This window comes from Pundamilia nyererei, unplaced genomic scaffold (genome assembly GCF_000239375.1).
Source record: "Pundamilia nyererei isolate P.nyererei 1_Seehausen unplaced genomic scaffold, PunNye1.0 scaffold00015, whole genome shotgun sequence".
In the NCBI taxonomy this organism is placed as follows: Eukaryota; Metazoa; Chordata; class Actinopteri; order Cichliformes; family Cichlidae; genus Pundamilia; species Pundamilia nyererei.
The window spans coordinates 1517839-1545188 of NW_005187416.1; the positions used below are offsets into that span (position 1 = coordinate 1517839).

General features: G+C 40.8%; 1 protein-coding gene across 5 annotated transcripts in view; it reads right to left on the reverse strand.

Annotated features, from left to right (window-relative positions):
• Nucleotides 1-27350, reverse strand: part of gria4b (glutamate receptor, ionotropic, AMPA 4b) — a 157348-nt gene that overhangs the window by 40851 nt on the left and 89147 nt on the right. For 4 of the 5 annotated variants that reach the window (XR_001290280.1, XR_001290279.1, XM_005725376.2 and 1 more), the window contains exons 4-9: nt 25822-26006; nt 19480-19533; nt 18132-18290; nt 11965-12132; nt 11301-11405; nt 6322-6432 (exon numbers count right to left, since the gene is read on the reverse strand). Coding sequence is in view for 3 of the 5 variants with exons in the window: in XM_005725376.2 (XP_005725433.1) it covers nt 6322-6432; nt 11301-11405; nt 11965-12132; nt 18132-18290; nt 19480-19533; nt 25822-26006 (782 nt within the window). In the remaining 2 variants the exon portion in view is untranslated. Of the gene's footprint in view, nt 1-4382; nt 5483-6321; nt 6433-11300; nt 11406-11964; nt 12133-18131; nt 18291-19479; nt 19534-25821; nt 26007-27350 lie in introns of those variants that run through there. The other variant, XM_005725377.2, reaches the window with a different exon arrangement.

Sequence of the window (27350 nt, forward strand, 5' to 3'; positions counted from 1 at the left end):
CTAGTAAGAAATAGCTCTTGTTGCAGTTTTAATTAGATTTTTTTTATTATGGTAAATTCCTGTTTTTTATTTTATTTTGCAACTTCCAGCTTGTCAGGACATGGAGTCCAAAGGACATCTGAATAATGTCAGATTTATGCATTATATACAGGTTTTACTAGCTCAGGGTACAACTAATCGACAGAGTAACAGTTCATTCAAACAGGCTTTCATGCTTTTTCCTTTACCACGCGACAGGAGACTGAATATTTGCTGTGATAACACTATAGTACTGTACCACAGACAGTTTGTGAAATCACGAGGATGAGTGCTTTCGCCACCACCATCCTAGTGTTTTGAAAGTTGTCAGCTAACTCCTCTATCTATTTAGACCTGCAGGTCTGTCTTTTGTACTGTCTGAGAGGTAGAACAGCATTTAGCAAATGACACAAAATCCCCAAGAACTACACAAAGATTAACACTGATAATCATTTTATTACCAGTTTTAACAACATTGTCAAAAAAGTTTAACTGAGCTTAGCGTTTGGTCTGGCTGGTCAGCTAGCAATCAAATTACCTCAACAGCCAACCCCAGCAGCTGATAGCTCACATAAAGTTTAGTCTTTAAGCTTATTCGGCCTGCATGGTGCTTCTGCAAGCCACTTTGCAACCCACCTCCATCCCAGGGTTTCTGGTGTTGTTGGAAAACATCCCTGTTGTGGTCCGGATGGACATCTCTACTTTAAATGTCCTCTTTGAGGACCTTGGTAGTCTTGATGACCTACAGGAATCAGGAATTCTTGTGCTGGCTTTTAAATGGAACTCATGTCACACTTTTAATGAATCGCAAGCGTTTTATTGATGATGACTTAATCTGCGAGTTGATCTCTGCCAGCGTTTTTGGATTTATATCAGAGGGAAATCGGCTCTAATCCATATGATTTATGATAGCGGGGTGTATGACAGTGCTGGCAGCCAGAGGAGCAGAGGGAGTCAGTGTTTCTGGCACAAGAACAGAGCAGTACTTCAGAGGTCTTCACAGTAAAGGCCAGCATGGCTGACAGGCTGGTCAATAATCACAACCGCACGGCTTCACTCACTGCCTAATGAGACTAATTACACATGCCATTAGAACACACACACACTCTCACACACACACATACCACAGGGCCAACTGCATGTCACAAATCCATACGTACACCCACACACACACACACACACACACAGTCTACATTAGTGAAATCTGGCCATTTGGCTTTGTGTGTGAGTGTTTTGTACGTTATGCAGGACAAACAATCTGCTGCACATTCTGTTTGATTATGAGCAATAACAGAATGATGGCCCATTGTCCAAAAACCTGACCGCAAAAACCAAACTGTGTGACGCTCTCACACACATTATTACTTCTCCATGAGTGACTCATGTCGGGGTTTAGTCATCAGCAGCCATTAGACGCACTAATCACACTTTATTTGACTGAGTGTATGACACTGAAAAGAGGAGCACATTTGAAGCGCACACAGAGAATATACTGCGAATCTCCATTTTGCTTTTGTTCACAGCAGAGGCGTTTGGGTGCTATAGTCAAGGGTTTTGGATCTGAAAGCTTCAGCCACTCTAAGCCAAAGTTTGCAAAAATATAATTAGAAATGTAAAACGTGGTTGAAAAGACAACATTCGTCTATAAATCACAAATTTACTATTTATACGGTTTAAGAAACGTGCCCTTCATTCCCACAATCACACAGAGTGACTCACTCAAGAACATTTTTGCATTCTTATCCTCAACCTCTCATTTATTTTCATCTAGTTTACTTTAGTCAGATCTAGAAAAAGACTTTTTAACTGATAAAATTGTTTGCAAATTGTTTGCTTCAGCTTGATGAATGTTGTAATTTGAATACAGGCAGAATTCATTTCCCCTAATTGTTGTATAAGGCTACGTGCTCTGATCCATTTCTGGGTAATTTTCATCAGCATAAATGTTGACAATGAAGAACCTGCAGCTTAAAGTATGCCTGTCAGAAATTTTCTCCACTGTCAACATCTTTGTCTAATGTACCCACTCTCCCTCCTGTGCACATGTCCAAATCAGCCTTGCTTCTCTAACTTTGTCTCCAAACTGGTCAGCCTGAGCTGCTCATTTCTAATCTTGTCCATTTTGGTCACTGCCAATGAAAATGTGAGCATCTTCAGCTCGACCTCCAGTCTTTTTGTCAGTGCCACCATCTCCAAACCATACTCACTACCATCCGTTTCACTTTTGCTGCTATCCTTCCATCACAAATCACCCCTGACACTCATCTCCACCGGCTCCATCCTGCCTGCCTTCTTCTTTACCTGTCTTGTCCACTATCTGTTGATTTGAATTGTTGAGCCCAGATATCTGCTTTCTAAATACTCTGGCTGCCCCCCACAATTGTCCACAGGTGACTGGCCGAAGGTTCCCTCAATGCCTGGAAAAAAATCAGCATAAAGAGCTTGAAGATGTTCAAATGACAACAGAATTGAATTAAATTTCAGACCAAAATACTCAGAGAAACTCTGATGTTAGAGGCCTATGAAATTCATTTAATTGAACATTTATTAGCATTTTTTCCAGTCTTATTTGGTCCACTAGAAATTCTTTTAATGCTGAGAAGTACTCAATTCTTTTAAAAAGAACAGACCAAAGTACATGACAGCAATTAATGCATCAGTTAATAGAACAATAAATAATCAGAATAAGGGAGGATTTAAAGGCAGAAATAATTTAAAGACGAAGGTGATTCCAGAGTTTTAGAGCTGCAACTGTAAGAGCCATTCAGGAATTTGGTATTACTAAATGTTACTGATTAATTCACCTAAGATTATGACATGTGACGATAAAAAAGATCTGACTCATAACCTGAAACAAACCAAATGAAGCTATACACTGAATGATGATGATGTTTCTGCAGCAGCATTTTGAACCTACTGCAGTCTTTTACTCAGTCCAGCATATACAAAGTTGGAGTAATCCAGTCTGGAAATTAATCTGCTAAATTTGGGGTTGACACCCCGAAATTTGAATGAGACCGGGTTGTAGGTGCGTTATCAACAGGGATTTTAAGCACCACAGTGAAGCCTAACAGCAAAACCATTTCCGAAACATTTCACCGCTGTTGCAGGACTTCTATGTAGTTCCTGCCCTTTGGCAGGTTGATACTGTGCCAAGATGTGTAATGAGGGAGTTTTAAGCCAAGGCACACAACATCAAATCTCACAGCCTTTTTACTGCCCATATAATCACAATCAAACGTCGTCCTTGTCCACGGGAGCTTTTCTGAATATGCATCAAACTCTGGGCAGCTGAAGCCAAAGACTTCACAGGGTTTTTAGCTATCTCTTAAAGCTTTAGGCTCACGACAAAGAGAACTAAACACCACTTTGAAAACAGTATGACCTTGTGTTGTGACAAGACATAAAAACTCTCCACAGCTTCTATACTTTAAAGGGCACGGTCTGGATTATAACAGATTAGACTGTAGCCATGCTAATCTGGGAGCTCATCTTTGATTTACTAAAAAAATCTGAAAGTTGTTTTCTCTTTTTAAGATGCTACAGCACCACAAGTGGACTGCAGCGAGTATCTGGCATTAAATATGTGGATTACTGGCAAGTGAAGGTGAAGTATTTTTTGCACTTGTTGACTGTCATGTCATTTTTATTTATGAGAAAGCCTTTCTTATAAAATCATATAACTTTGTGGAGAAGAAACAACAGAAATATGGCCTCAGGATAGGTTCAGGTCTGAAGAATGGGGGCACCTGGTGGACCCGCTTGAATTATGTGAAAGCAAGGGCAGAGTTAAGCCCTCAGCTTTGGGCCAAAAGCAGCCGTCAAATCTGACAAACAAGAAGGAACACAACACACAGCTAAACTGTGCACAGAAAAAAATGAAGAAGACAAAACAAGCGGCAAAAAAAAAGGTAAAAACCAATCATTATCATGGATTCTCCAACTGTGGTTTGGTTTAGTGTGTGCTTGTCATTTTTTGTGTTGTTTAAATACAGACAACTCTTAAAGGTTTAAGATAAGAGAAGAGCCATTAAACGGTTTCTGGGATTTTATTTTATTTAAATGTGGTGGCATGGCTGTTTCCGGACCAAACCAACAATGACTTTGTGAGAAAGATGGCTGCCCTGTAACATGTGGCCATGAAAGAACATGATTCAACCATTTAAGGAACAGAATCCAGTCTGGGTAGGATCTTAAAGATTTTTTATTCTGCTGATGGGTCAAACAATGTCTCACACATTCTTGATTTTAAGATAAAAAGTTAAATTTCATTGTTTCACATCTAGAATTAGCACAAGAGCTTTGAATGCAAGTTAATTTATTGAAAATTGAATAGTTTTATTTACAATGATGCATTAAGGAAGACTACACCAAACCCTCTTGTCCCTCCCTAAATTTTTCATATTTTTTTCCATGAGGGGACTGGTGCCACCCCATGCCCCCCCTTTTGCCATGTCCCAGTCTCCAGGTTTCTGGGGTAGAGGAGCTATCCGCCTTTAAATATAAGTCAGATCATAAAAATTATTTCAGGCTTAGGCCAGGGAGCAGCTAGTGTAGACCTGATAATCAGCAAGCATATTCCACGACATGTTAAACTGCTACTTTGCAAAGGGTTCTTAAAACGCATTAAGACACAGATGGATGTAATATAAAACTTGGACGCTTCATTAAGTTTATGCTAAGCCAACATTACTCTCACAAACACGCAGAACAAACATTAAAAGCGGGAATGAAAGGCAGCCGTCACAATGTAACTATATTATCATGCTGCACAAAAGCATGATGGATATGAACTGGGATGATTATGAGAGCATTAGTCTTTCTAAGCTGTTTTAAGGCTTACAGGAAGCCCTCGGAGTGTGTAATGTACTGTACGGTAGAGCAGGTAGTAGGAGAAGGTGACAGGTTTAGACAACATGTATATTTATACACTGCCACTTCCTTACTTTACGCTTCAGGCTCTGGAGATCTTTGCAAAACACTACAATCGCAAACTGTGGTGATTCTCGAGCTGTGATTGGCCACACAGACACACCAAGCATGACAATGCGTGACACTACCACACACACACATTAGCAGGTGTAGTTGGAGCTTGTTTATGCTAGAAATCAGATGCTGTGATGGTAGGAGTGGGGGGATCCATTTAGGCCTCAATGGGTGTCCATCCATGAGGGCGTCCGTAAAAAACAGAAAAGAAAAGAGGACTGTCTTTTTCCCCTCCATTTGCATTTTATTATCCTCTCGAGGGACTCCATTATGGCTCTGAGCGGCTCCATTTCTTGTTCAGATTTCTGAAACAGGGTATCCATTAACACAGCTGCTGTGTCTCTCCTCTCGCCCAGTGTCTTTAGGGCTTCATTTTGGCTCAGGCTGCTGTGTCCATCACTCTGCCATTAAGGGCTTTCATATCCTGCTTGCGTCCAACTGGGGATCAGTTTCTTAAAATGGGGTTCCTCATCAGGGGCTGAAAAGAGGGAGGATTTTGCTGAGCTGTGACTCTCCATTCCCACTTCCTTACCTTCCTTCCTTCCTCCCCTCAGATGCTACATTTACATCTGGCTGCTTTACTCTATTCAGCCACCGCAGAGTCGCTGCTACAGCTTGAGATTCGCATGCCATGCAAAGGCAATTCAGTGTGTGTGAAATGCTTTTGTAGATGTATGGCACTGCTTTATAAAATGCAATAAGAATAAAAAACCCTCAATAACGGCAGCTGTTTATGATGTTTATTGGTGCAATAAAGGAAAATCTAAGTGACGGCAGTTAGTCCTGCAGCTGTGTTATGTTTTATTGAAATTTCTGTTGAAGTAATAAAAATAAATCCCCTTTCCTTAAGAGTTTTTTTAAAAATAGAAAATTATGTAACTAAGCAGACTTATCTCTGAAATCTGGTCACTCGTAGCGCAGAATTTAAAGGTTTTTAGGGTTATAAAAGTGCCAAATTGTGAGCACTGAACTTGAATATGTGCCCTTGCCAATTTCATCTGGCTGCTGCTTAAAATTTTACCACTAAAGATGCCCTTTAATATATTAAAACATGTAACAAAAAAAGTACATCAGAAAAACAAACCAGAAACACTTTGCAAGCAGAAAGTGCAGCCGACCGTCATGTTTTTCGTATCAGTGTCGGAGATTTGTGATGTATGATGTGTATCCACTAAATCTGACACTCCTGGCTCTGCATATGAATCAGTGTAATCTGCAGAGGCACTTGTTAATAACACTTCCTGGCATTACAAATTACTTTGAATATTACTGCATGCATGAGTGTGCGCGTTGGTTGAGGACATGCTGGTCTCTTACCATGATTGTAGTGACTACAACGGTTCGATTTTCCATGCCAGAAGTGTCATTTGGAAGCAGCGGAGAGTCCTGGATCAGCACCAGTTTGTCTGCGTCGTTCCAGTAGCCAATCTATAGTGAAAACAAAAACATGAGATCAAGCTCCGAAGCGTGCGTAGATTCATAATAATATGCTATATAATCCACATGGTCGGGTGGGTGTATGTATTATGTATTATGATGATGCAATCCCTAATACCGTGGGAGCTATTTTACTTGATGCAAGTGGATGTAACTGGAGAGGAAAGCTTTGTTTTTACTGCAGCGTGAATCTTAATTTATGCAGCTCAGTGTTGGCGTTACAAGTAATTTGTTCAAATAGTGGACACTTTTCTATCATACTGTAGGCACCCTGATTGTGATCATATTATATTATTTCCCATTTATTAATTATCACTTTTATACTGTTAAATTGTTGGATACTGTTGGATGTTTCAAACAATGGGATCAGGATTTGAGTAAAAATAATCCAGATGAGCCAAAAACTCTAACAGCTCGCTTTGCATGTTTCCTGGCATGTCTATGGTTTCCCTTATATGGTTTCAGACATGAGCCAAAGCTGAGATCAGGAGGTGTGGTTTACAAGCACTGCTTGGGGAAGCCCAGCAAAGGGCAACCAATCAGAATAAAGTGTGCTTTTAGGGAGGTGTGGCTTAAAGAACGGCATGTATCATTGGGCTAATATAACAATCAAACGTAGTACACACATATTGTGATATAAAACAAGAAGCAACATACACTGTGTGACATATAAAGGAAAAATCATTATTATTTTTTGGAGTAATTCATAATGTGCATGGGCTCTATATATAGAGAGAAAAATGTAGAGTAATATCAACTTAATGAATGATTTTTATAAATGTTGACTTTTATAAATGTTTTAACACTTCAGTTTTTTATAAAATAGAGGATGAAAAGGCACCATTAAATACAAAAATACAAGGATAAAGTTAAAAGTGACAAAATCGCAACTCCGTGATTCCTTTACTTTCTGTTGATGCTTTGAAATGTATCTCTTGCTGTTGTGCAGACTGTGACGGCTCATGTTTCACATACGGTGTAAGTGACCTACATATGTCTCTGTGCACACGAGGCAAGAGGCTCAAGATGATGAAAGCTGATGAATCCAGAGCTTGGAAAACACTTTTAAGAATACCTTGGCTTGAGATTCCCAGGACCGGGTACCTTTATACTAAAGTTGGCAAGAGTAAGGCTGCAACTATTTGAGCTATTAATACAAGAATATAACAGTATTTTTAAGTATTTTTCCCCAGGCACAGCTGTGAAACTTGGTACAATGTCTATTACTAATTGCTAATGACATCTTCTCCTGACAGGAGGTGCTGTTTAAAAAAAAGCACATTAAACTTTTTTTAAATTAACTTCCAGGTTTTAGTTATTTAGTCCAACTATACGTCACAAATACATAAAGTATCATCATATCACGCTGAGGAAAGCCAGTTAAAGACAGTAAGCAGTACCATTTAGCCTTAGATTAATATACTTCACACAAGATGCCAGTTTCAAGATCAATGTGGTGTAATATCATGCTCAGCTGACTTTACTGTCTTCATCCTTCATCCAGAAGTCCTTCAGGGGCAAACTGACTGAGCAAAATTGACAGATAGGTTTGCTGTGGCTGTAATATCATAAAATTCTTTCAGTGGAGCATTTTCAGCAGGGCGAAGGCATTTAATTTGCTGCCATCCTGATCTTTGTGCACATATTTATTTCAATTTATGGTAAAAAAAAAAAGGCCTTTATTACTTAAAGGAAACCACAAACAGCAGGCACCAGGTAATAATTCAACATGTAGATAGCCTTCGATTGCTCTGAAGTAATCATTCTCCACTTTTAAAAAAATTACAATAACTGCTAATTCAGCACAGAAATAGACACATGGTTCGCTCCTTTGTGCTCTAGATGAGAGTGGCATTTCTGTACTTTGAGACACGTCTCACATAGCTATGTTTAGTCATGATTTTTATTTTAATCTGATCTAAGCTACTGATGGTGGTATGGACTCACAATTCATAATCATATTTGCAGGTGGGAGTAAAAATGACCTGCTGCTGATGAAAAAGGACCCTCCCCTGTCAGAGGCATGGTTGGTTCCCTGTAGACATGAATTCTTCTGGTGCTTTTATGTTTTTATTGGGGCAGGGACAAATTTTGGACAAATTTTGTCCACGCCCTGAAGTCGACCCTTATGAGGGGTCGACTTCAGGGCGACCCCTCATAAGGGTCATGAGCTCACAAGTGAGGTCATGAGCTCACTTGTAGCTTATGAGCAGCTACAAGTGAGTCATAGTGTAGGTGCTGGGAATAAGCTGTGATTGGCTGATCCCTCCAGTGTGCCGAGGCATCAGGATGATTGAGGGCCACGGAAAATGTAGGAGAGAGGCTGTGACCCACACATGCACACACACACATATATAGACCGTGTCCTGACGGGACCCTCGCCACGGCGAAGGAAGACAGGCCAAAGCAGCTTTTGATTGATGGGGACTCCTCTCTGCCTCCTCCCCCTCCCCTCCACCTTGATTGCTTTCTATTTCATTTCATCCTTTCGGCATCACTCTCACAAGTGCCCTCTCTCTCTCTTTCCCCCCATTTCCCTTGAATTTCATCTACAGACATCCATCCATCCTCTCAAACCAGCAAGCAAAAGATGCTGCAGCTTCCCCGCCACCACAATTTACTTATGATAATAGAGAGCAGCACACTACATGTCGTATCATCCCACTCGCCCAGATACTTCACATGAAGGCAGTCTGCACGAATCTACAATGATTTATGGATGAATGAAGAAGGTTTCCGATTTAGTTATATTCAAGCATGCACGCCCACCAAAGCACGGGTCTTTGAAAATTATACGACATCGTGTTTAGGAATAAAGTTGCTCGCTGGAAACCTGCAAAATCTGTGACCTGTTGAGCTACATACAAGACCTGTTATGACATGCTGTCAGGCACATCATTCAGAGAGCCAGATAAATAACACGCATGGCAGAGTAAACTGTCTAACCTTAAAACAAATTCTTAACGTCACAGTGCAGTTTTAATCTAAAAGAATCCCCTGCCTTTATAAAATCCTGACCACATTGTGGTTAAGCAGCTGATTACACACGCTGGGCTGTCAGGCAGGGTTCCCTCGTGGGATCATAAACATTTTCCAACCACTAATTTGGTGAATCCTGCAGCGTTGGATGGAAAGACTGATTTTTACGTCTCCTCAGAAGGTAGCAACAGATCACGTGTCACTGGGATAACACTGTCAGATTACTAAAAAGGAAATGTATATCGTATAGATACATATGTGACAACTTTAAAAATACTAATCAATAAATCAAACGGGACTATTTTTTTTTCATGATAACCAGTGATATGAACTACAGTACTGTCTTTATTTTGCTACTAATTGTAAATGCTAAATATGCATACCTGTATTTAATTTGCATTAAATTCAAATATATAATCAAATTTCAAATAAAGTTGCTTTCACACAGGACGTGGCTGCAAATTATTTATTTGTGTTTTTGGCTTTCTGCTGTTATTTATTGCAGCAAAGTGGGAGTCTGGAGGGGACTTTAGCCTTTGCTATTTGGGTCGCCAGCTTAAAAAGGTGAGCCATAGCTGCTCCCCCATCCTGTGCTGTGTCCACACAATAGCCAAAGCACAGGATGCTGCTCGGGAGATCTTTCAGACACTGCAGGAGTGACATTTGTTGAACTTTGACAGCTCTGTGCTGTGAAGACTGTCAGCGTGACCAATAGAAAAGAGGCATGTAGCTGACAGAACTCAAGGAAGGAAAATGGAGCAAAAGTTAATGTTGTGTGCCTTCCTTCCCTGAATTATTCAAAACAAGTTTGTGTGAGCGAGGCTTTCGGTTTACCGGGTGATCTATGCTCCCATAGATTCATGGCCACAAGCTGTGGGTAGCAAAATGAGATCATGGAAAAAAGGGGTGGAAATGAGCTTCCTTCCAAAGGGTGGCTGGGCTCATCTGTACTAGGGAATTATACTTCAGTGGGAAACCTCAATGAAACCCTACAGCGTAACCTCCCTAGAAACGCAACAAGACATTGTAATTTCTGTGCAATTTCTCGCTACTTTGTTGCTTTGATGTTTTAATTATAACCATCATCTCAATAAAAGAAAAGACAATCATAGCATCAATATAAGGACTCAGATGACAGCAAATACCTGGATGGCGACTGATGAAACTATTGGAAATGACATTAGGGAATGTCAAAAGAAGTGGAAAAATGTGAAGGACTAAAGTGTTTGACCCTGAAAAAAAACCTCATCACAAGAAAGAGCCAAAAAAGTTTCTGTTGGACGGCGCTGGCTATAAAACGCATGGACACAACCACAGGGTAACTAACATGTAATGCACCAGCAGAAGCATAAATGCTGGCCTCAGTGTCGGCAACTTATGTAGGTTACATCATATCTTCTACAAAGGTCCCCACAGAAGTCTAAATCAGGCCTTAGAGACAGTATGAGGAGCTTGGTCATCTGGGAGGTGCTCAGAGTGGAGCTGTTACTCCTCCACATGGAAAGGCGCCAGCTGAGGTGGTTCGAGGGCGCTTCTTAGGAGCCTCATAGATGAGGATTTTCAGGCATTTCCAACCCAGAGACAGAGCTAGAACACAGTGGAGAGATTGTGTCTCTCAGCTGGATTGGGAACGTCCCATCAGAAGAGCTGGAGCTGCTTAGATTGCAGCAACTAGGACTAGGACCTGTATTAGCAGCACAAAATGGATTGAAGTTTGAGTTTATATTGGGACCACATGGGGTGTATGATGATTTCATAGTCGTGTAGCTTGTTGTAGGTCTGCAAACAAACTGGATTTTATAAGTCAAATGTGTGATCATCACCGTTAGCCAAATATTTATCCACAACACAAATGAAAGCAGTGTGGTGTGATGCTTTACCCGTCTGGGTCCATTATTCTTCAGTTCAAACACGTCCATAGTGTAGTTGACCCTGCGGCCATAGTGGTCAAACTGGACATTACCTGTTAGTCCCTGCAGCCGGACCTGCACACAGAGGGGGACGAAGACATGTACACACCAGGACATGATATAGTTCCACATAAGCAAATATTGTTTTAGTACACAAAACTGTTGGAAGAAAAGTGCAGCAGGCTGTATCAAGGGATGACACTGCATGCTGCATGATTTGAAGAGTCTGGGAGATTTTATTTAATAAGCAGATGTTCACTACTCCTTTGAGCTTATTGTTGATTTAACCAAGCCAGCCAGCTCTGTCTTCTGAGCATCAGCTGAAACACACTTTCAACTGGTTTGAGGGCATTTAAAGAATAGTTCAATATTTTGGGAAATACGCTTTTCAGAGAGTGAAGCTTTTCTTAATATACTTCTTTGTGCTCTAAGGGGCTCCGCTGTATCTAAAAGCCTCTTCAAAAGTGCAACTGCATGTTGAGGCAACGATCGTGAAGATCAGAGAGCGTCTCCTTTTCAATAACAGACATTCGAGCAGAGGCTCACAGCCACCCGGGCTCTCCATTAAAGGATTGAACAAAGAGGAAGTAGTGAAAAACCTTTGCCGATTACCTCCACTTATGCTGCGTCTCACCTGTTTTAGAGTGCGCTCCATATCGATGCCCTGGTTCCACGGGGCGGCAGGGTTAGCGAGGCAGTCGCCGGCGTTCCCCCGTCTTGAAATGTCCACCTTTTGCCTGCGCAGGTTCCTGAAGGCCTCGGCCATCACCATCACACCATCGTATGTCAGCGCCGAGGTGTACTGCGAGACGAGAAGGGGCGATCAGAGATGTTATCCTGCGTTCAGGGGTAGGATGACTCCAGGCCTCAAGGGCCGGTGTCCTGCAGATTTTAGATGTGTCCTCAACACATCTGGTAATGAACTAATCATTTGATTCAGGTGTGTTGACCCAGGGTGATGCCTCAAACTTGCAGGGCACGGGCCCTTGAGGCCTGGAGTTCCCCACCCCTGCTGTATGTGGTCAATGATGGAAAATGTGTCTATAAAAGAACAACTTAACATCGAATAAAAGCTCTTCAGGATGAAGCAGACTGTATTGAAAGGAAATAAAACCCAGCAGGGACAGATGCCGTGGTTTGTAAATTACAGTCTTTGTAGCCCGAGGCGACCCCGCTGCTCTGCCCGTTTTGGGTAGTGCTGGGGGACGCACACCAGGAAAAGGTATGAGGCCAATTAAATACTGATTTAGCTAGACAGGCAAAATGTTCTGCAATATTTGCTGGTCAGATGTTTTTAAAAACAATCTGCGTAAGGTCGCCTCCGAGAGCGTGCTGACTTTCTGCAGGGCCAGGCAGCACGCGGTAACAGCCTGGCTGTTAGAGCGAGGCAGCAGTTTTACTCTGCTCATTATTTTCTAGATATAGAAAAGGAGGAGAGCACATTCCCCACAGTATAAACCTCCCAATTTCCCCTAATCTGTCTTTGACCTGAAGACTCTGCCTCTGCCTTTGCTTCTGATTATTTGGGTCTACAAAAAAAAAAGAAAAAAAAGAAAAGCACTCGCCTCTCTCTCTCATGAGCAATACATTTCCCTAAAACTCACCTCTGGCAGGGCAGAAAAGTAATTGAGTGAATGAGGAATAGGCAGGAAGACGCAGAGTGGGTGGGTGGGTGAGTGAGGGGGGATAGAAAGGGGAAAAGGAGAGCGTTTTGTCCAGCCGGGAAGCAGTCTGGCATTAATTATCCCGAGTAGCAGGAGTTCATTAACTTTGCCTCCGGCCGGGGGTGAATCCTATTCATTAGCCCACTGCTCACGGTGACATTATGGCTCTCTGCAGAGAGTCTGCTGCACTCCATCCCCCTGTTACTCTTTGACAAGCTGCCCCAAGTAACACACACAAACAATCACGGAGTGGGATAAACTCACTAACAGTCACCGCAGCTATCGGCTTCTTCTCATCTTCATCCTCACTGCGAATGCTGCCAGGAACTTCGTTATTTATTTTTTTTGCAGCTGTGTGCTCACAACCAGACAGACACCAGAACAAATTGAATTCCTTAAGAAATGTTGGTAAGTCAGAGGTCTTTAACCAGGCCAGATGAAGAAAAGTCTACATAATGTTTGCAATCTGAGGTTAGACACTCTTTCTTGGTTTAGAGAAAGAAAATCCTCTGGCCTTACTGAAGATTTAAAGATAATCTGTCTCAGGCATAAAAGACGAGGTGTCAGGTTATTCGAGTCCTGACTCGAGTATTTCAATGATTGCCTTTTTAGTTTTTGGAAAACTGTGCATCACAAACAAAGGGTGTAACTCACCAAGAAACCAAAAGCACTGCACGTGTAAACTCAATGACTTACACCTTTTATTACTGTGTATTTTAATCTACACAGGGCCATAATTTACAAAATTAAGATCCTGCTGTATTAATTAAGAAGCCACTGAAACCAGGGGTAGCTCTGACCGAGAAAACACACGTAAACAGCAGAAACATGTGAAACAGAAGCTTTTTGTCTCCAGCTGAAATTATACCCTGCATAGTAAATCTTTCCAACTCTGATTATTTACAAAACGAACATATTGTTTTATTCAACAAGACCTGAAACTGGTGTTTGGGAACATAAAATCATGAGGAAATGGTTTAATGACGTCACTATGCTAACAGTAATGTCACTTTCTCATAGATTTCTATGCAATCGCACTTCTTTCTGTCACTGGAGAAGTCGCCCCCTACTGGCAATAACAAAAAAAAATTGCAGGTTTTCGCTTGAAGTTTTTACAGGACCCTCTGCAGACTGCAGTCCCATAAAAACTAAACACATCCCATGACTCAGCAGGTTGTAGAACGACTTTTAACTGCAATAACTTAAAGTCATTATTTTCTTGATGACTCTATTTCTGATAGATGGTCTTACATTTGAATCTAGAATACTTTGGTATACAGAGGAGTTCATGTTGCAGTGCAAGGTGCCCCAGTCCTGTGACTGCAAAACAAAATCAAGACATCAGCCCTCTACCAACATGTGATGGTATGAGGTGTTGTCTTGTGCACTGTGATTAAATATCTCCATTTTGGTCTCACGTGTCCATTGTTCTGGACTTCTCGTGGTTTGTCAGATGCAACTTTGAAAACCTTTGCTGCCGTTGTCTTTTTAGAGAAAAGAAACTTTCTCCTGATATCCCTTCCAAACTAGCCACACGTGTTCAGTCTTGGCTCTAATTGTGCTTTCATGAACTTGAACATTTGATATGCTAACTGAGGTCTGCAGAGTCTGAGATGTAGCTCTTTTCCCCCTCCTTTCTTTTATTGAGCATTGCACAGTCTGACCTTGGGCTGAATTTGATGGAATCGCCACTCTTGGGAAGATTTTGGCATCTGAATGCTTCATACCAGCAAAGTGGCAAAATGTCTGCTTTTATAGATCCGGTCATATTTGCTGATGATCAGTTCATCAAGAGACTTTCATTAAGAGCATTTGCTACTTACGCTTTTAATTGCTATGGAAGCAGTAAGCCTGTACTTAGTTTTTCACTGGGCTGTATAAAATCCTATCTGGATCTTTTTGCCTATAAATCTGCAATTTCAAGCTCTGGAGTTATCATTTTGATATCCAATCACAATGCAGGAAGACCTGAGAAAATCACATGGGTTAAAACAGAAGAAACAAATACTATCATCTAGCAATGATATCTGTTTCTGGCATTATCATTTTATGAAAAAGAAGCAACAAATTCCTCGGAAAAATGCAATTATACCAGAATAATGCTAATCAGGGTCACCTCATTAATATATCTAAAGTGACACCAAAAATTAGCCAAGGAAACAGCTTTATGCATCCAAATAAACTGCTTCACTGAATAGCGTTAATTAATAATAATAATTAGTTATTTCAATCATCAAAGTAACAGTTACACCCAAAACATCTGCCTCTGGCTTCGGATTTGAGGTACTGTGTGCTAACTAACTGATAATGCAGATGATATGCAAGCCAACATGATTTTATGGAGCGAATCTGTTTCGATTTACTGAGGTGTTACACTGTAGGAACTGATGAGCCATATTAACATGTAAAGATCCCTGGATGAGTCAGGAAGGGCAACTGGAATAAATAAACTTGTGTATTTAAATTAGGTAATAAAACTCATATAATGTCCTTTCTGGATAAATTAAAGTGAAATTTGGCGCGAGATGTGCTTTAAAGAAGATTAAAAACTAGCAAAAAACTTTTTCAATTTTCACTCTGCATGTGTTTATACAACAGTTTACATTTAATCATTAGCTTTTATTAATCTCTGGCTGTCTTCCACATCATGTCTTTTGTCCTGCCTCCTCCCCCAACCGGTTACAGTAGATTGCTGCTCCTCCCCCAGTCTGGTTCTGCCGGAGGTTTCTTCCTGTTAAAAGGGAGTTTTTCCTTGCCACTGTCACCGAGTGGTTGCTCATAGGGGATTTCCTGTGTTTTATTGTAGGGCCTTTACCTTACAATATAAAGAATATAAATGAACTGAACTGAAATTGAACTAGTGACTATGATTTAATGCATTTATAAAAAAGCATACCATCAGATTTATATTCAGATTCCTCCTAATAAACCAAAACAGCAGCTTCACTGAGAGATACGGAGTAAGTTGATGCACTGAAAGGCTGTTTGTGTTTGCCGCTGCAGGTTAAAATAAGACTGTGTATTAATGCCAGGCGTAAATGAGGTATAACATCTCCAGTGTTGTCCTTGTCATGCCAAGCTCACTGTAATACATTGAATAAGAATATCCCATTTACTACCTGACGACTCCTGGAACTTTTAAACACCAAGTCTTACATCTGTCTTTGCAAAGTGAGTAAACATGCCAGGAGGAGGCCTAACTCACTGTCCTGTTAATATATTAGCAGAAAGAAGGGCTAGCTATGACTCAGGCTGTGGACAACTTAGTGGGGAGCAGAGTAATTTAGGCTGAGTGGATTTCCAGGAGAGAGAGCAATTTATCAAGAAACTGAGTGGGGGAAAACACAAAGACACACACACACTCACACAGATATCACAAACACACACACATTTTGTCATGTGAGATCGCCCTGTGGTGTAAACTTTTAATTTGAACCACCCCAATCCATCAGATACGCACACGCTACACGCACACTAGCGTCTTGACTCACACCACTTCCACTCCACTGCATCTGGTTTTTAAAATAGAAATCTTTGTTGGACACTCGGATCTGCTCGAGGGGGGAGGAGGTTCGCTAACCGTCATGGCGTGATGCCTTCTTGCCCCAGTGCTATTCGCAATCTGTGTGACTGAAAAGGATTTAAAGTGGGTCAGTCTGTCACGCCGCTGCTCGGCAGCAGTGGAAGAGGCAGGAGGAGCGTTATCGATATCTTTTGTGGGTTTTTTTGATGCCAAACATGATAACACACATTCACATTTTTCATCTTACATGGCAGCATCCTTAAATACATTCTCTTTATTTTGTTTTTCGGCTTTCAACTACCCCAGCAGGATTCTTTAAGGAAAATGGTTTTGCATGTTTCAGTCCATTACCTACAAATAGCACGCACACTATTGTTCATATACAGGACATCTGTTTTTAGATACATTTCCCACCCTCCAGGGCCCAAATGCATAAAACTCTCTCTCTGATTTATCACCACAGTTCTCACAAAGGCAGAAATGTGCACAAAGCTTTTCCATCATATTTGTAAACTTTTAGAAGCTCATTCTGAGATTTAACCACAGATGGAATTAAACAGCCCCTTATTTGCACCACAAATTATGAAATGCCAGTGACAAGAACTGAAAAAGAAGAAGCTTGTCATCATTTAAAAGGTATTTCCTTAAAGGCATTCTCTGGGGGAGTGGACAAAACGCTACATTGGTTGAGATCTTAGTTCAGAAATCAGACACACACACAAAAAAACTGAAGTAAAAAGGAGAACTAACGCTATCAGCACAAGCAGCGGGACCCATACAGTTACAGATAATGATAATAACAATAACAAGACAAAGTAGAGAAGACGAGGACAAAATTAAGTACACACTAAGTCATTTGTAGTAACATTTGTGAATGGGTGTTATGTAACACATTTCCACTTAACCGAGCACTCAGGGTGCTTTCTACCACGCACATTCACACGTACAGTGCTTCCTTATCACTGCTTAAGCACTTTCTAACATTCATGCACGCACTCGGGAGCAAGTCCGGGTTTATATCTTTCTCAAGGATATGACTTGAGGAGTCCAGGGGTAAAAATTGATATGGCATAGTATTAAAATATTATGAAAGGGACACCAGCATTTAACATCTAACTTTATTATAGAAGAATGAAGTGAATGGTTTCAAATTAAGCCTTAAATACACAAGCAGTCTTTTGTTTGAGCATTTTCTTATTTATCTTTTGACCTGGAAATTAGTGGATTTATCAAATTTCACTAATCCACTGGATAAGCTGAGACTGTTTACTTGAATTTATTGGCATTGATGTTTGCAACTAAACACTTAATTATAATAATAACAAGCTGACCATATTAAAAAAAAAGAGCAGTATGCTCTGTACAGCCCGCTGTCCATCTCATAATATGCTACACAAGCAGTGCTGATGCTGCTAAACGCTTTGCTTTAATATCAAAGGATCTCTACATCTTCTGTACTTTGCAGTGAAATTTTCACTTCACAAATTATGGGGACGGCAGATTGTACAGGATTTGGATCAAATCACTAGAGGTCTGCAGGTAAAACTAGTTGTGCTGTGGGGCTTAAGACAAAGGCTTGTGTTGTACTTCTGCTCTGATTCTGACATGACTCACCTTGGGCGGGGCGTCCGAGCCCGGGTACTCCCTCTGATCCAGTTTATTCCAGCGCTGCATCAGTTTGATGACCATTGGGTTGCTGAAGTCGACCAGCTGGAAGCCCGTCACGTTTGCGCCGCCATGCATGAAGCGTTCCAGGTTGATGTCTTTAAAACCCTTGAGGGACAAGAAGGGGAAAGAGCGGTCACGTCCAGTCACAGATCCATCAGTGGCAGACAGAAACAAGCATGTGGCAGGAAGGACGATGAGGGCAGAGGTATTGCACTTAACAAGTGGAATATCAAAGCCGGTAACTACCAACTGACTGCCACTCGTAAACATCAGATTGAATTTATTTACTGCACTCTTCAGCGTCTATAAGAGAGTGCCACATATCACAGCAGCAGCACTGGAGGCAGTGAGTGAGGAAGACGTGGTGAGCTGTGCTGAATCTCACAAGACTGTGATCACAGTCATTATAAATGTCTCTTAAAGCAGGGAGTGGATAAAGTCTTTGATCCTGTAGTATACTGCCATCATACAAAATATCTTCAGGTTCTTCTGGTTCACATCGTGTAACAAATGAGGAAAAGTGTAACTAATAAAGTTGATGTTTGAACAGTTTTCCAAAGCTAAAAGTGATATTTTCTTGTTGAAAGATTCTTCCAGGCGATAGTCACATCCCACATGTGATTTTTTAAAGTAGTTTCTTATAAATGTAATCGGCCCTCATGCATCTTTCCTCATCTGCAGACTTCCAGTCTACAAGACTGGGAAACCTTAGTCGTTCATACATACTGGATTAAAGTCATGAAGCCCAACTGAATATGCCATAATGCTCCATATTAAAAACAGTCTAGTTTCACAGATTGATGCCCAAAGGGGAGGTTTTGTGTTATTTGCTTTGTGTGACTTTTATTGAAGCCACTTATGTTTCGTGGGGTTTGGCCATTTGCAAAACAAAAAAAGATATATTTTAGTAAAAAATGAGTAAAAAAGATCACAGATTATTTTAATGATTTTCTTTTGGAGGTTTTTGCCAAATCTGTATGAGAGGGTTAGCAGGGAAAACCCTGTTATTGCCACAATTAGTCTCACATTTGTAAATATATTTTAACAGCGGGAGCGGTCTAGCACTACAGAAGCAAAAAATCCTACTGTTATCAGTTTTAACATCTGCTCCTTGAGCAAGGTCTTCAAATTTAACCACACACAGTCTTGAGATCAGCACCACACGAACTTAAATTACAACGAGCTGGCAGTCAGCAGCATGAGAAAGCAAGCCACAGATGGAGTGAAACAAATACGAAGGACAAAGAGAGACGCAAACAAACAAGGACCCTGACAGGAAGTGTCCGTCCCTCACCAGATTGGCCATGATGTAATGGTAGCCTTTGATGTGTTTCCCGACGCTGACAATCTGCAAGAAGGCAGAGCAGAGCTCATCGTTAATCTGACTGGATTACAGCATAACAAAGCTTAATTACATTAAATGAGCATGTGACAGGTGAGTGCATGGGCGTTGACACCGTGGGTCCATCGGGTTTGACACTCAGACGATTGAACGTCTAAACGAATGAACGGGCGGTCACGTCAGTATGTAAACACTCCACACTTCGAGGGACGTGACAGATCTTCTCAACGCTCTCACTCAACATGCAAACAACCACACAGCTGCATCGTGGTGATAAAAACTCATTTTGAAAGCTGACATCTGCTGGGAAATCCCACTGGACATCCAGGTAATAAGGGCGTGAATCAAGGAGAAAAAAGTGCTTTGAATCCCGGAGAAAAACCGGGATCAGTATCAGGTCCTCGGCAGCTTAACTACTGTCAAGACCCGAGCATCAGTTTGAACGCTCTCAGCTCCAATATTCAAGATTACTCTTAAAAAAGCCATGATTACATCACAACAAAGACCTGTCCATATATTTATAAATGGCTTTCCCACAAATTATTTTCTCAGAAGAAAGAAGTTTCAATCAAAAAAATTCACCAAGGATTAGCAATAAAGACGGTTTTCTTCATCCTCCTTCAGTTCTTGAGTCTCTAAGTGGAAACACAAGTCTTTAAAAGAGAAATAAAGAGAGTAAAGTTACCTCAAAGGAAAACAGTTAAACAGTTTCACAAGTAGGGATGCATTAAACTGATGTCCAGGTCAGATATCAGTCATCGGTGATTCATAAAGCTGGCTCATGTGACGGCAGGATGATTTATGGGGCTCACGTCTGTGTTGGTTCACAGTCATCCAGGACACGGTCGTCCTAGGAGCTTGAAAAGAAGGTGACTTTGACGAGAAGTGAAACCTCTTCAACAAACTTAAAGAAGTCCACTCGCCTTCTGTGCAAGCTCCAAAGACTTTGGGGCTGATCTATGTAATTTAGTATACTGGTTGCTAATGGTGGAGCTAACATACCATGGAGAAAGCCGACAGCATAGGATGAGTAATGGGGTAGTAGGTATGAGGTATTTCACACCTGCCAGACTGAGAGCAGGTGTGAAATTATTTATATCTTTGCAGCTAGTTTTTAGCCACAAACTGTGGTCTGGTAAGCTGGAGCAAGAGGTTTCTTATTTTTATCCCTTCATCTTCTACTTCTTATGTGGCTGTAGTTGGGAAGGGGGAGGAGCCTAGCCTGAGATGGCCATATCCCCCTCTCCCCAAACACCCCCTGTAGGTCCGCTGAGAGGACACAGACATGCCTAAAACGTGTAACCTAGATTTTGTTCAATATCTGGCATCTTGTCAGTTGCTGCGGCTCCTTTCAATATGCCACTAAAGTTGAGCCCAGGCGCTCTTCAGAGGAAGCACATTTGTGCCATGACATGTGACTATAGGTGAGAGTATTCTATATTTTATATAGAATATATTTTCATTTCTTATATTTTGAAGAAAGGCAGGGTTACATCACCCCCACAACCCTGAACATGGATGGACGGATGGACAAGTTATTTAAATCTTAGACTTAAATACTAAGTCTTACAGTAATGTTAATTAACTCCTGATGTCAGATCTATACTTCTATCAGCAGACAGCAAAGCAAAGGTACTGCATCAGTGCACCCGCATTTATAAGCACAAACCTAATGCAGGTTGGCTAATTTAACAATCACATACATCTAAACTCAATCACATCTGCTCTTTTACACAGTGTTATAAATTGCTGTTATCATAAAGTACATGTTTATGCAGATGCTACAAGAGTTACAGAATAAACTCTGACTGTTGTTGTTAGAGGGACTCGCTGCTGGAGAATTGGAAGCAAACTGGACAGTAATGATATGAAGGAAGACGAGTGTTTGCTGTTCCCTCACACTCTGCATCACTGATGGCTTTTAAAGCCTCTTCTGGCACTGAGGCCGTCACTAATGACACCACGAGAGCGACCGATGTTTGGCTCACGTCTCACAGAGTAGATTTTCACATAATTTTCATCATTTATCGAATAAAGGCTGCTGCTGCCACACACTGAAGAAACGCTGAATATTGAAGTTATTTCCTTTTTGCCCACATCTGTATATGAAATGTTCTGCTGGACATTTATTGTTGACTGAGGATCCAAGAAGTCAGTGGAGGACTGTCTTTACAAATTTTAATTTAGTTATATTTTTCTCATTTTCCCTAACACTCCACACGAGGGGAAAAAATTCATGTAATTGACTCAAATTGAACTTTTAATGGCTTATTTAATGCTTTAAAAAGTTCACTGACTGCCTTCTTAGCAGAATTAGCTGTATTGACACTCTCCATGTACATAACAGAACAGACAACAGACACAAACAACATGTATAACATATTTATGTTTTGTAATTAATTAACCTCCTCAGACCCAAACTCTTCCATGGCATGCATTTTTAATTTCTCTTTGATATTTGGGCTGTTTGGGACCTGATGAATATAAAAACAAAGAATCACCAGATTTTTTTTTTTTTTTACCCTCGTAAGTGGATATCAGGCCCTTGTGGAGCTAAATTTGGTATTTTGGTCTAGACAACCCAAAATGTGATGTCCACATATGTAGACGCAAGGTCCTAGGAGGTGTTGGGATAAATTATGGAATAAAAACTAGTTAATATATATACATGAAGAGTGACTATAAATCCATATATAAATGTTATATAGATAGATATGCAATAAAACAAAACTGTATATCAACATGGTTTGATGCTAAAAGTAACAAAATTCAGGACAAAGGTGCACCCTGTTGGCTATGTTATAGTGTTAAAGTGCCTGACTGTTTACTCAAACGACAGACCAGCATTTTTTCAAATGGCCAGCAGGGGGCGACTCCAGCTGGTTGAAAAAGGAAACCTGACTGCACAATCGTTTCTCGCTTAATTGGTGCTCTCAGGAAATATTTTCTTGATGTTATTGTTGCTTCACATTGTTTCACATCTCCTTTAATACAGCGGGATGTTCATTTTGGAAACTGTGGTCCCATTTAGAGGGAAGGATGTGTTTTACTTTCTAAAAAATCAAAACACAGCGTTTATAAATTCTGACCAATCACAACAGCCCAATTCAGATTGGCCAATGCCTGTTAGGAGGAAGTCACTCAATGCAACCAATGCATTTTTTACTGAAAGAAGAAAACTCCAAAAGAACAATGGACAAAATTCTGCTTGTTTTATTTTTCGTTATTACTTTTTAAAACACTTTAAGCTAACTGTAGCTGTATTCCTCTGTTTATTTTCCAGCTATTGCACAAGCTGTACAGCTCATCCTGCAAATCAGCAACACCCCCGTCTGCAAATGAAGCAGGTTTGTGTTCCTAGATTTCATGTTCTGATAGTCAAAGTAACATCTGAAAGCTGTGATACACTGAGAACTGACCGTGCTGGCGATAAGCAGCTAATGAGGTCTAATTATGTATTCAAGTCCTCATTCTGGATCTGGATATTTTAGTAAGCTATAAACGGGAGGACAGCTGGAATGAACACAGGCTAAAATAGATGTTAATGTCTCTGTCAGTAATTCTGACCACTTCTACACAAAAACAGTGCATCATTCCAAAAGCTCTCAATCTGACAGAACGTATCACGTCTGCTCTGGGAGACGACCTGTGCGCTGACATCAAGCAAAGATGGAGCGGGATGTCTGCCTCTCTGTGGGGGCAAAGAGGCACACAAACACTCGTGCATCTGCAAAGTAAATTGTTAGAACTATGACAGATGTCAGGAGTGGAGAGCTCCTGAATAATTGAACAATTACACATACACCAGTTGCCCCTGGGAAAGATGGAGGGATGAAGGTATGAAGATGAGCAGAAGGAGGAGGAGGAAGAGGAAGGTGCACATCATATTCTGAGTGTGCTTTTGCCAACTAACACCACTGGAGATCAGGACAGACTGTTCTTACATTCAAAACTTTCTAATTAGCACATCCGCACTCAAAAACAAAACGAGCAAATAGTGAAGGCTTGCTTGTTTTCTTTGTTTCTGACCTCCAGTTTTGACCGACTTCATTGTGTGACTACAAAAAGCTTTGGATAGAAAATGCATCAAAAGGTATGTTGATGCATGCTCAATCATCCAGGTAAGTAAATTCAAAAGTTTGTTTCTTATCTTTTGGACGTAGCGTTTTCATTGGGAGGAACGCTGGTTTGCGTGGGGAGTCAAGAAATCCATTTATGTGAAAAGGGAAAGACCATCTCTGAATCGAGGAGGGGGCCTGAGGGTACATCTTTCACCATCTTACAATCCTGTGATTGCAGCCATTCCAGTACATTGGAAAAAATGCTCTAAGTGAAACATACACTTAAACCAATATAGTTTCTATGCCTGTCTGCAAACCAAAGAGCCTAAGACCACCAAAATTTAAAGGAACCTGCAAAGTACCTGCAAAAAACAGATATGAATGCTTGTTTTGATTGTATCAGACGTGTTCAGCCTTAGGTAGTGCAACACAAACTCCGTGCAGCGGCATATGAGAGAGAGAGAGATATCTCTAAAACATGTCGGGACTCATCAAAGCTGCAAACAAGATCAAGTATAACTAACTGCATTGTTCATTTTTAAACCGCGCCAATGTAATATTGCTAAAACTTAAACAAGGCCTAGCAAGGCAACAGCCAAGTGCCATCTTTCATCAGTGTGAAGTCTGTGAGACGGGCTGGTGAGCTCAGGCAGAGACGCTAATGGGAATTTGCAGCAGGCTGCAAAACAAAGAATCAGATGAGAAAGAGAGAAAACATTTTTTTCCCCTTATATGCCCCGAGGGAAAACTTTCATATAATTCATGAATGTGTTTTGGAGGCTAGGACCCAGTTCTTGCTTTACATCCATGGGAAACTGTGATTGATGTTTTAAAACAGACAGCCTGGGTTAGAATTTTACCATTTGCCTTCATTTCTCTTCCAAATAAGTCTGGCTAACCTGGGGGTTTGTTGACAATCTGTCTGTGAGTCTGACTGTTTGCATTTCTTGCCTCATTGGACTTTATTTTGTCAGGACGTTGAATGTGCCGATATTTGCAATGATTCATAACAGGATCCTGTAAAAACCACAATCAGACCCAGGTATTATCACTTAAAAAGGACATCTTGGGAAAACATCCAGCTCCACAACTTCATTTTTGGCCTCTGGAGCAGTTCTGCATAATTGAAGGTTCAAAAATAATCTGCATTTATCTGACATGAGCCGTTTTAGCTCCTCCCCCTGTTAGAGGCAATCACCTTTCTTCTGATTGGCTGCACCTTGCATATAGAAAATTTGGACATCATGTGGGTGGAGCTTCTGTGCTTAGATAGATGTATATCCCTGAGTGACCAACAGTGTGAAACAATGTTTATAGCAGTCAGAAGCCCGAGCTTTTGTTTTACAGCGATTACTTGAACATAAAATGGCCTTATTATTTGCAGTTGTTGCTGTGTTTAGGATGAACATACCCGGTTGTAACAGGATGTATATAATGGAAAATGAGGAAAAGCATAATAGGTCAACTATTTTTATTATTTCTTAAAGTACTATTAGAGGAAATGACTACAAAAACACATAACTTCAGTGCAATCCATGTTTAGAAGATGACATATTGAAGCAATTATAAATTTCCCTGTTTAGAAAACCCCCCATATGTTTCATTTAATCTGCAGATTAAGGGTTAGATTTGTTAAGCGGGCACGTGAGCATGATTTAAATACAAATACGCAGCCAGTTAATTTCAGTAATAATTGGACAATCCACCAACGAGCAGCACAAATTAGTGGCTCAAAAATGAGAAGCTGTGATGAAGGAGCAAGTAATCTATGAATAAAAATAATACAGAGTAAACAGAGGTTGATGTGTGGGTTTCTCTCTGAAAAAAGTGTGGCAGCTAAGCTGAACTGTGGCTGAGGTCCTGAAGACTGAGACTCAGGTGGAGCGCAGAGTTATTCCAGAGGACAGCTGCATCTGTGAACACCATCAGACCCCAAGCTGTGCACACGTTAATAAAGATGCTATTATTGAGCTACACTAACACAGTCCTGCTAAAACCCTTTATCTTGAGAGACATTTCAATTAATGGTGATCTGATACCAAAAAGAAGTAAAACATTGCTTGATGTTCGTACACTGCTGGAAATAACTGTGCACAAACCATGCATGAGGTTTCATTGATTCAACTTCAACATTTGCTGATTCTCCACAGGTAAAAAGGACAAAGATGACCGATAAATTGTGGTCTGCTAAAACAAAGAACAACCAAATGCTGATGCCAAAAGCTTACATCACCTGTTCCATCATGTTCTGCAGTCTCTCAGCTTCCACGTCGATGACAAACTTCTTCTCCTGTCGCCGGTCCAGGTCCTCCAGCAGTCTCCGGTAGTTGGCATCGTTGAAGTTTTCCACGCAGATGGCGCTGACTTGCCAGTTGTTTTGCCCTGCTTTCTCCATGATGGCCTGCAGGATGGCGTACCCTGATGTAGTCAGACACACAGGACAAAAATCATCAAACATGGAAGGAAGACGTTCAGGTAAACTCTGTTCATGAATTTCACAAACCCATTACTCTAGTTTTGTTAAAGACACAGTTAAAACAAGCAGCCAACATGCAGTTTTTCAAATAAATTCAGTGAGTAATTAGTTAGTGTGTAGTTTTTGTCTGTTAAAAATTACCCACTAAAAATCATCCTTATCATACATGGTCATCGTACCAATTCTATCTTTCATGTGGTTTTTTTGTAACCAGAATAACTCAACTCAGCTGAAATCATAGTGCAACATAGTGCAGAGAGAAAGAAAGAGACATTTTTTTCTGGATGGGAGCGGAGATGCATTTTGTCCTGTTTATCTCAAACACAAGCTGAGCGATATCAATAAAGTTTTGTGTTCATAAAGTTCAGCCACAGGCCAGATAACATTTATGTGTTTGTGTGAATTTGGATAAAAGGCTTAAAGCTGCCGTGGATTTTCCTCACAATCAGACACATTATGTTGTCATTCAGTATTTATCACCCAAACACACTGTGTGTCTCCTAGAGGCCTCACAATGTGTTGAATGCATTTTCTTCCCCATGAAGCGTTTGTAAAACTAGATTTTAAATATTTAAGAACCTGCATTTAAAAAGCGAGAGCTCTCCTCTGCCTTTTCCGGGTCTATGTTATTTTTTATGGCCTGTTGGTTTTAAAAGCACAAAACTTAGTGACAAAGGAACTCGGTCAAAAACACTTTCCTTATCTGCTCGGGAGCTACTACAGTTGGTTGACTAAGCAAGAAAACACTTGCTTACACTTGCGTGAGGCTGCAAAAGCATTGTGTCAAATCCACAATAAGACAAACTGTCTACAAGTGGAAGAAATTCAAAGCTGCCTCTTCTTTCTTTAAGCGTGAGTATCCTGCAGAGATCATACAGAGGGCACAACATGTAATTTTGAAAGACACGAGAAAGAATCCACACCTAACAGGAAAGTTTGTCCAGAAATCGCATATAACACATGTGCTCATGTGTAAAAGCACGAAAGACTCTAAAGACAAAAAAAAAACAGCTGGATAAACGGACTGGAAAAATCCACAGGATGGTGAAGAAAATTCATTTGTTTAAAACAATCATGTCAACATCCTGACCCTGAGGCCAGCTGAGATGCTGAGGTGTTCAGTCAAGACATCCTCAAAACACTGAACTGAAACAGCTCTGCAGGAGAACTTTTCCAAGATTCCTCCTCACAGCTGTGAACATCCGAGCGTTTACACAGGAAAATGTCTCGTGTTGTTGCTGCTGCTGAAACAAATTTGACAAGTTGCTTAGCTCACCGTTTTCAGC